General features: G+C 33.2%; 1 protein-coding gene across 1 annotated transcript; it reads right to left on the minus strand.

Moving 5' to 3' along the window:
• Positions 1–261: 261 nt before the first annotated feature.
• Positions 262–2,359, minus strand: LOC107458735 (uncharacterized; the record flags this gene model as incomplete). Its single annotated transcript, XM_016076937.2, is given in 2 exon segments — positions 262–1,022; positions 1,953–2,359. Coding segments are annotated over 2 exon segments (810 nt in total). The 3' UTR covers positions 262–538.
• Between the last annotated feature and the right edge of the window lie 9,112 nt (positions 2,360–11,471).

The raw sequence follows: 11,471 nt of genomic DNA on the forward strand, positions 1-11,471 counted from the left end.
CTTACAAGGGAAAAAAGTATACAGATAAACTTGTCTTGAACAACAAATTAAAAATCAAGAATATCATCACCTATGGCAAAACCCAAGTTTCAAATAGATGAATTCAATTATATGGCTCAAGAAAATAATATGATAATAAGAGTTGTAAGCTAAAACTATAGCTCAAATATTAAAGGACATAGAGTGATCCCATATGCGTAACAACTGCAGCACGAAAAATGACAAGATTCAGTTCTATAAAGGAATCAAGGAAAATCTAAATTATTCAAAATAATTTTAGAAGATTATTGCTTATAGATAAATAATAAGAGTAATATCATCTGTATAAGCTCACCAAACATAAGGGTCTCTCCATTTCCTCCAACAACAGAGTGAGCAACCTTGACTCTTCTGCATATCCCTGGGCCTAACTATGTACACTCTTGTTGTCCTTGAAGAAAAACCATTTTTTTATGCTATGAACCAAATTCATTGTACCTAATCTAATAAAACTATATTGTATACATTACAACCTATGGAACAGATCACTTAGCAATGGCTATGAACAAGTAGCTAAGCAATCTTGCGGTAGCAACCTCCCTTCTTGATTCAAGGTCTCCCTAACAGCCCGGTAAAACGCTATCCACGAAGAAGAGTAATCATCCACAGGACCCCACAAAAACGTAGGATTTGGACTTGCAGGGCAAGCGGTAACCAAATCCAAAACCGAAACAGGCTTCATAGTCTGAGGAAAATTGAATGCCAAGTTATCGACTTTGTGCTCGTAAATCTTGCCATTCCGGTCCAATTTATACCTCGAAGTTCCTTGAAACTCTCCTTTGGCCTCCCAAGGAACCCTAGGCACACCCCTAAGGTTCCACCTAATCAGTATCACGTTCTCCGAAGGCTGCCACACCCGGTACACATCAAGGGCAATCTCACGGAACAAGATCCTGCCGTGGAACCTCAATGCCCAGAAGATCAATTTGTACTTTTCAATCCCAGTAAATGTGTTCAAAGGGTCCAAGAATGTTATGTCATCCCTGAGATAACCAAAATCCAATTAGAATTAAATGAATAAATAAAATTCCCCAAACTTACATTTTGCATAAAACTTGATTCACAACCAAAATAAGAATAGATTTCACTTGTGTATCATATGACTTCATGAACAGGTGTATATCCACATTATTTTGAGAGCTTGTTCAAAACGAATGAAGCACATCTTACAAGAACATTTCTATGAAAAGAAGAGATCCTAAAAGACAACTAACCAAAACAAAAGAAGAAACAACACACACACAAGTCGCAACTAAATAACGGCAGCTACCCACATAAGCTTAACACTGCCTTCATAAAGATATGGTTATCAGTGTCACAGCCAACATAAGACTAATAAGAGTATAATTCAAGGATCAAGATCTTCTAAAGTGAGGAAGTTGTAAAGTGGTAAAGTGAGGAGTTAATCATTCTTAAATTAAGATAGTAGGACACACATTTCATGGAAATTACAAAATCAATGTTGATTAACCCTTTTCTTTACCACTTTACCAACTTACTCACTCACTTTAGAGGATCCAAATTAATAATTCAATTATGAAAATGTCAAATTGGCAAAGTGGCACACCAAGAACATTATTATTCAACATCACATTTAACTACTTCTCAAGAAGATATTACAAGAAGATTTCATAAAAAATATAAGGATCCTACAAACACAATAACCAAAGTCAAAAAGAAGAAACAACAATATACATAAAGTCTATATACACAAAACACACTCCCAACTACACAAATAGGTTTAACAGCACATTCAATAATTACAGAACTGAAATCTAATAATCTACACTTACTATAATCTGCCATTAACAAACTTTAAAGGGTGTCTTAGTATACATACAAATATTTCTCCTAATACATATATATAAAAGGGTAAAAAAGAGATTTTGAGGAGATGGGGCAGATGAATATACCTGTAAATGTCATAATTGAGGTCTTTGATGAAGATCAAAGGCATGTCCTCACGAAGAGTCCTAACAGCAAGTCCAAGATTAACATAGAACTCATCCTTTGGCTGCTGCTGTTGCTTTTCTTGAGAACCCGTTGTTGGTGTGTTAACCTGAGCAACCTGAGAAACTGCAAAGACTGAATAAGAAGAAGAAGAAGAAGAAGAAGAAGAGAGAGAGATGGTGGGCTTTGTTGTTGTATGGTGGTGGTTAAAGAGAAGGGGTACTTGTTTGTCTATGGATTTGGAGTGTGAAAGAAGAGAAGGTTGAAGACTTGGTAGCAGAAAAGCCATGGCAGGCACTTTTAGTAACTAATTAATTACTAAAAGTGATTATCACTAATTGATTTTTGTTTTTCTTTCTTTTCTCTCTTTCTGGTGGTTTGTGTTTGTGTGTTATATGAGTTTGAGTTGAGAGGGGGAAAATTGAGGCTGTTGTTTAACTTCGTTGCTTTCTTGGTTTAAGTAATGAGTGGCTTGGAACATCACCATGAAAATCAGATGATCCATCGTCATTTCGCCAATAAAATAGAAACAATCCTTTTCTAGTTTTTTTCTTATTTTTGTTTACTCCATCTCAAATTAATATCATTAGTTTTTTAGTTTTCCATAATCATTAAAATAATATATTAAATTTTATTAAATATCCAAAATTTTAAAGCAAAAATAACAATATTATTTATCAATCATAACATTTTTTTACGATGATGATCTCTATTAATATTTCTCTTTCGATTAATATTAAAAGGATATAACAAGTATATAATTAACAAAATATTTAGAAAACAAGAAAATAAAACAGAAATTACTTTTCATATGGAACTCTTTTAAGTGTATTAGTGAATATTGGTGAAGAACGTGTTTTGCCGAGGTGTGGGTGTCAGAATCAACACGCCGCGGACATGGTGCCAGAGCTTGTCTTCGGTCAACACACAGAAAGCGTGGTGATGTAGCGGCCAGCAATGGGTGGCAGTACCCTAGCAACACGCGGAGGCGTGTTGCCTCGGAACCCGTGAAGTGTTGTAAGTTTGTGGTGAGTTCCGATGATGTAGCAAGGGCGTGTTGCAGGCCTGTCTACATGTAGGGAACAATCTCCCATTCTGTTCAGCGACCAGCCATTGAGCTCTATATATTGAAACTCTTCTCCACCATTTCATTGATGCATTGAGGTATTCAGACTAAATCCCCATTTTGGTCCCTGAAATTTACGCGATTACTCATTTTGGTCCCTGAAATTCAAAGTTACCTATGTTGGTCCTCCAGATTCAAGTCCGGGCACCAATATGGTCCCTCGATTCTTTCCGACAATGACTAGGCAAACGAAGTGCTGAGATTGCACCCTCCCTGCCACGCTGGATGATGAGTAAACGACATCGTTTACTTTTGGCATCCAAACAAGTTAGAAATGAAGAATAGTAGAGGTAGAGAAGAAGACAAATACTTTATATTAGGTCTCCATCATTTCTTCTCCCTTCATATACAAAATGACGATATTTCTAACTTGTTTGGGTGCCAATGATAAACGACGTCGTTTACTCATCATCCAACATAGCAGGAAGGGTGTCATCTCAGTACTCCTTTTGCCTAGTCATCACCGGAAAGAGTCGAGGGACCACATTGGTGCCTAAACCTGAATCTGAACTATCAGTATAGATAATTTTAAATTTTAGGGAACAAAATAGGTAATCGCGTGAATCTCAGGGATCGAAATGGGGATTTAGTCGTTCACCATCAGACAAAAAAAAAAGAACGTGGACAACAAAGAAAGACGTGTTACCTTAAAAGAAGAAGAAGAGAGTGTTGTTGTTAGTGGGTAGTGTTAGTGTGAGTGGTATTTTGAAAGAAAAAAAAAAGTATTAAAAAAATTAGGGTTAAGTACTTTTTTCGTCCCTAAGGTCTGAGGCCAAAATCAAAATCGTCCCCAACCTTTTTTTGTTATTAAAATCATGCTCAATGTTACAAAACATTATAAAATCGTTCTTTTTTACTTCAATTTTATTTTTTTACCAAACTACCCTTAATAATCAATATAAATAATAAAAATAATATTAAAAATTAAAAACAAACCCTTCCCCCCTCTACATGCACCCCCACTCCCTTCTCTTCCCTTACAACCATCTGGCTCCAGTGGCTTCTTCTTCACCTTCCCTCAATGCCGTTCGCATCGTCCGTTGCAGAATCTACTGCTAGCAGCAGTAACCTGTCGTTGTCTCGTGCTCCATCGCAATTCCCTGGAAACGCCACCGCCACCTGCTTCTTCGTCGTTTGATCCTCCTCTCCTAGATCCCAAGGGAAGACCGCCACAAGGAGTAGAGCTGGTCTTGCCAAGATCGGAGAAACACACCGGAACCCTCCACCACACCTTCGAGGATCTCCGGTGCCGGTCGCTGTTGCCACTCCGTCAACCCAGGGCGTCGCGAGCATCTACTCCCCCTTAGGTGCCGTCCTCAGCGCCGTTACCTGTTGTTAGATCTGCCGTTGCTTCGTCCTCGACCGGATTTGTTCCCCACCACGGACAACCACTAGCATCCAAAGGTTGCGTTCCGGCATACAGGTAAGCTGGTTCCTGAATCAGGAAATCTGATTGCAGAATTAAAATTCGGGTTGCTTGTGTGTTCAAATCGGTTGAACTTGTTCCTGGAAGAAGATATCTCTGATGCGGTTTTGTTTGAATGTAAAATTAAAAATTTGGATCTACAATTGTTGATACATTCTGCAAATTTGTTGTGGAATTGTTTGTTGAATCTGAGTTTGCATCGAGTTCTTCTTCTTCTGCATCCATGATTTTTTAAGTTTGGCATGAATTTTGTTGTTGTTGCTGAAATTGTGGCACCGCATATTTGTAACTATAACTTGACAATGAGGATTGCTGAATTGTTGTTTGAACTGCCATTTCTGTTGATTTTACTTGTTGCTGCTATAGTTGGATTAGGAAACAAAAATTTGATTCTTCTTCTGTGTCTTCTCCATCTTCTTCTTCTGTGTGAACTGGAATTTCTATTTGTATTGTATAATCTGAGTTTGTTGTGAGATTTTCTGTTTGTAGATTTTCTGCTTGAATGGGGAGAGAAGAAAGGAAAGAGATAAGGGAGTGGGGTGCAGGTGGAGGGGGAGAAGGGTTTGTTTTTATTTTTTTAATATTATTTTTATTATTTATATTTATTATTAAGGGCAATTTAGTAAAAAAAATAAAATTAAAGTAGAAAAGAATGATTTTATAACGTTTTGTAAAATTGACGATGATTTTGATAACAAAAAAAGGTCGGGGATGATTTTGATTTTGGCCTCAGACCTTAGGGACGAAAAAAATGTTTAACCCAAAAAATTATTAGTTTGTAGAGATTAAAAAATGTTACGTAATTATACGGTACTTGAGGATCATATTATCAATTATTTAGATCATCTAATTTATGTAAGTTATTAATTTTTATTTTTTTATGTATTTAAATTTTTTTTAAATTTTGTTATTATTAGTATTATATAAAAATATAGTAGGGTTGTAGTTGTTTTTGTATGTTATAACTATTTTAGAATGAAATTTTTATTTGTAAAATATAATTATATTTTATTTTATATAAGCGTGAATATATAATTTTTTTTGTTATAATTAGATTAATTTTCTGTTATAAAAATACTATAATGGAATATATATTTTATAATTTTTGTTATGAATATATTAATAAATAAATAAATATTGGGATTTTTTGAAAATAAGTATACATGTCGAACATGTAATTTCCAAAATTTTAATAAATAAATATTATAATAAATATGTAAATATTTATAAAATTTATTGCTATTAAATATTAAAAAATAAATATTTTGATTTCGAGAAAAAATCAATCATTTATATTTATTTATTTAGAAAAAGAAGTGTGAGTATAAATATTTGTTTATAATATTTAGAAATAAATATTTGTTTATAATACGTTTTCAAACTCAACATACAGCTCAATCTGTGACTATCACATTTGAATTTGTCAGTGAATTTGGAATATATTTTGTATACTCGCTTCGTCAATGATCGACATGATATCAAATTGTATTAGACCACTAAAAATTACAACCGAATTCCGGTACATAATCCTGCTCACTCTCCTTAACATACCGTTTTCCATGCTTTGACAGAGACCGTTCTGAAGCTCCATTAATGTCATGGTGTATGGAACCACAAACGAAAACGAATTCCGACACACAAGCCTCACTCCCTCTTGAGTATTCTGTATTATCTCACTGTTGCGATACATTACCAAATTTGCGGTACCCTCCATTACACTACCAACACACTCAAAGAACACTCAAAACACACTCTTCTTCTCAATGAAAATGGTACCGAGCTTTGCCTTATATAGAGGGGAGCATACACACCCCTCACGTGTTGCTTCATCAGCCAATCAGAGTGAGCCTCATGTCAACACGCCCTACCCGTACTGACTCAACATGCCCTCTCCATGTGTTGGAGCTTCAATCAACCAGGCTTTGCCATGTGTCACACGCCCGCCACGTGCTGCCTGTACCTAACCAAGCTTCGACACGGGTCAAATATTAACCCTACTCTCTCACCTCTCTAACCACAGTCTTCAAATCCTATTTTCTCTTCATCTCCACCATCACACACAAGAGAGAGAGCTGATCAGGGAAGAAAAAAGAATGAGAGGGGGAAGAAGGGGGACGGTACCGCTGTTGTCATGTCCTGCTGCCGCCGTCACATGCCATACCTTCAAGGAGAGGGATACGTCGCGCCCATCCGCGTTTAGCCTCGTCCCGCTACGTCTTGCCATGGTTGATCATCCATGAAGCCGCACAAGGAGAATGGAGCCGCTGCCGTGGTGGAAGTCGTCGCGTCGCCGCTAAAGAGAGAGAGAGGGGGAGCCTGCGAAGATGGAGAAAACGCAATGTTCGATCTGTATTGATTCTATCTTTGATGAGTTCCTCAAAAAGATTCTAACTTTACCAGATTCACCAACTAGGTAGACACAATATTCAGGCAATTCCTCAGCAAACTCCCTCGCAACAAGAAGCTTGATGCTGATGAGTTAAGCCAGGTTGATTCATCCTCTGAGCCAAGCTTTTCCATGGACATCCCCGAATCCTCATGTGCCGCTGGTAAAAACCACCATACAGACCGTGGCATCTCTTCTAATGCAAAGCGAGCGTCTTCAATTTTTCCAAAAACCACCATTTTAAGGATTAAAGCCTTGATCCCTTTCAAGGATGTTCCACCCTTGGAGAAGTCACGTTGCTGCCAAAGAGAGAGAGGGGGAGGGGAGAGCCCGCGAAGATGGAAAAAATGCGATGGTGGTGGTGGATGGTCACCGTGTTGCCACTGCTGCCGTTGTTTCCGTTGCCATCGTCACTGCTTTGTTCTTGTTTCTGAATTGCTATTGTTTTTTTGTTGTTTTTGAATTTTTTGTTTCTCTCTAATTTTTGTTCTTGTTCTTGTTTCTGGATTGCTGTTGCTTGAATTTGGGTATTTCTGATTTTTTTTAAATTAGATTTTTGTTAATTATATTTAAGAATTTGTAGTTTGGAATTTTGTTAACGGAAGAAAAGAGTGAAATGGTGGAAAAAAGGGTATTTTTGTCATTAAAAAATATTTTATTCAAAAAGACGTTTTTAATATCAAATAAAATATTAGGGACGATTTTAAATCCAAAATAAAGTTAGGAACGCTTTTGATTTTGATCCTAAACTTTAGGTTGCATTTGGTTTTGAGAACATGACAGGATAAGACTGAGAACAGGACAGAACAAGACACTGAAGAACAGAGATACAAAATTTTCTGTTCTTATATTCTGTTTGGTAATAAACTAGAACAAATTATAAAAATTCAGTTTATTATATTTTTCATTTAAAAAATTTGAGATGAAGAATATAATAATAAAAGATATAATTACAAAAAATTAATAAGAATAATAAAAGAAAAAATGAAAAATAAGTTGTATCCCTTGTTAGTGTCTCTGTGTCCTTCCTGTAAGGATGGACATAAAATACACTAATTTAGTATCTCTAGACATATTGTCAATACACTAATTTAGTGTCTTTAGACATATTGTCTATGTCCATGTCTCCTCTGCCAAACACAATTCTGTGTTTCTGTGTTCCTATCTCAATGTCTTATCTCTGTAAATAACACAATCTTAGGGACCCAAACAATACTTATCCCATAAAAACACAGAAAAAATTTATTCATAAAAAATAACATAAAATGTCTTAGAATACTTAAATAGATCTCTAATTAATCAGTCTACTTCTTAGAATAAAATTATAAAATCTAAAATTAAATAAAAGATATAACTTCAAAATAAATCTAATAATTTTAAATCAAATTTAATTTTATTAGATTATATCAAATTTGATTGATTTAAATTTTAAACACAAAAAGATATTACTAAATAAATCAAAACAAAATCAAATCGTTTAACAAATTCTAACAACAAATCAAATTTAAATCTAACTAAATAAACTTTAATTTAATTTTGATATAATCTAATAGGTCTTCTCACTTGAATGCTTACAAATTAAGTAATTTTCGAATCTGAATTAAATCCAACCAGTTTAGTTAGACGTGGTTCAGATTTAAACTTCTCATGGTTACTTGTTGTTCCTTAAGTCAATGTAATTGTACTTGAAATAAACTTAGTTTTTTTTTATCTCCAAGCAAGTATAATATAATTCTTTTAATAATCAGATTTGTAGACATGACGATTGTAATTCTATTAGAATGATAAAAATATTTTTTTGAGCACGTATCACATGAGATCGTAATAAAAGATCTACATATTAACATTTTCACTATAAACATGATGTATGAAAGAGACATAATAATATCGTTTTATTCATATAGTTATTTTCACTTAATAGAATAAAACTTTGTTTTTTGTTGGTATTGTTTTTTTTATATATATATATTTGATTATCTAATTCTGTTCGATGAAGATGTTATTACGAGTAAATGGTTAAATTAGTCTTTAAAAAATTATTTATTTTTTAAATTGGTCTTTCAAAGATTTTTTTAATTAAATTCGTCTTTAAAAATTTTAAATTAATCATGTTAGTCCTTTCGTCACTTTATTTATTGATGGCATCAAAATTTGCTAATGTAACATGTGAAGTGACACTCCAACATATACCTAGGAGTCTTAATTGACTATTAACATGATTAGTTTATGAAATTAAATCAAATCAACCCCAAATTATAGGATTATAATGTCTCAAGTTCTCTCCTCAATTAGATTTTGATTTGATCTAATTTCATAAACTAATCACATTAATAGTCAATTAAGATTCCTAGACGTATGTTGAGGTGTTACTGAATGTGTTACATTAACAAATTTTGATACCATCAACAAACAAAGTGACAAAAGGACTAACGTGACTAATTTAAAATCTTTAAAAGACGAATTCGATTAAAAAAAATCTTTCAATGATCAATTTAAAGAATGGGTAATCTTTTAGAGACTAATTTAACCATTTACTCATATTATTACTATTATTAGTTGACTTTATTTTGTAAATGTCACATGTATTATCATATGATATATGATTTTATTGCACATAAAAATATTTTAAAATTAAAAATTATAACTAAATTTGTAGTGAATCATATTTTTTATAATTAGTAAAAAATGTTTAAAATATTTTCAACATTATAAAATTGGGCTAACAAATTTTATTAATTTTTTATATCATTAGTTTGTTACTTAAATGTTAGGTATAAATAATAAATGTTGTTATATTAAACACTCAAGAACTAAGCCAACAAACCATAGTTCAAGTGGTATAATCTCTCCATTTTCACTAAGAAATTTTGAATCCAAATCCCACTAATAACTTTAGAAAAAAAACACCTAAAAACTAAGTAATGTTATTGTTGTAAACTATTTACATTATGAGTTTTTAAAAAATAAAATCTGGAGTAAAATATTAAAATTGACTATAAAAGATTATAATACTAACAAAAATTTGACTATAAAAGATCTAAAACTAACTTGTAACCATTAAAAAAGAATTTAGATTCTCTAAATTTTGAATTTTTAATTTAGAGGGTAAAATGTAATCTCTCACCCTTAAATAATTTCTCTCACATATTTCTTCTTGGTCCTACCTATGAAATAAATAGTGTAAGATCACACTTTTCCCTCTAAAGTGAAATTTAAAATTTAGAGGATCCAAATCTATTAAAAATAGAGTTTTATAGACAAAATTACCTAAATCTTAAAAATCTATCAAAATTTTCTAAATTATTCCTCTACTCTAACTTAATCATTCTTAAATTCTAATCCCACCTCATCTCCAACAACCATGGCATCACTTCACACTACTACTACAGTCTCACTCCCTTCAATCCAAACCCCAAGATTCCTTCTCACGGCCCCACCCACCCAAAACTCATCCTCAACTTCTCCCTCTTCACCACCACCTTCCCTTCCCTCTCCCTTAAAGTCACCCGTCCCTGCCCCTACCGCTCCACCAAAACTCTCAAATTATCCTTTGTTTCTATTGACGGTAGTGATGGTGTTAGTTAGGATAAGTGTGACTATTGAGTAGTGGTGGAGTTTGAGATTGAAAGAATGGCAGTGTGAAATAAAATTAAAGGTTAGAATTAAGTTATATTGAAGAGTAGTTTGAGAATTTTAAATATTTTTTTAAGTTTTGGATAATTTTATCTGCAAAAATAATTTTTCATGGATATAAAGTCAATTTTGTTTTCTCGTAGATAGATTTATCAGCTTTCTGAACTTTTATCGATATAGAAATGATAGTTTACTCAACTTAATTAATAAGTATCCTTTTTTTTGCCTAGGCTACCTATTTTAATTAAAAAAATTGAGAAATTTAATTTTTGATAGAAAAGAAAAGAACATTAACTAAAAAAAATATTGATTTTAAATTTGAAATTTGTACTTTTTGGAATTTCCAGTAGACCAACATATTCTTTCTTTGAATTTTACTATTTTTTGGCTGTTGGATAGATGTCAAACCTTTGAAGAATATCCACTTCCCACTTCATAATTCATTTTTAGGATCCTTTCATATTCCTTTGTTCTACTAAAGGCAGGTATTTATTTCCTTATTTCACAATAAATTATATATGCCTTATCCAAAACACCATTAGCAAATTATGCACCACCCCTTAAATACAGGATACAGTACGAGTGCCTTCCCTATAAACTCTTTGTTTATTCTCAAAGAAGGACATGTATTTGACATTTTCAACAAAAAGGAGTTGCTTACAGGGTTAGGAAGGCTTCTTATCTTACACTTATGGTGTCCCAACTCAGATACTAATTTAACAAATTTAAATATTAAAATGATTATATATCTATAATACATTAATACACACCAAGTTATCTTCTTGGTAACTGAATTCAACAAAATTTGCCTAATTCAGCAAAAAGATTCACACAACGTAAAAGCAAATCACACTTCTATTACATGTTTCTTCATCATCCCTTCCTCCTCCTCCGCCAATTTCTTCTACACG

The sequence above is a fragment of the Arachis duranensis genome, chromosome 7 (genome assembly GCF_000817695.3).
Source record: "Arachis duranensis cultivar V14167 chromosome 7, aradu.V14167.gnm2.J7QH, whole genome shotgun sequence".
NCBI lineage: Eukaryota > Viridiplantae > Streptophyta > Magnoliopsida > Fabales > Fabaceae > Arachis > Arachis duranensis.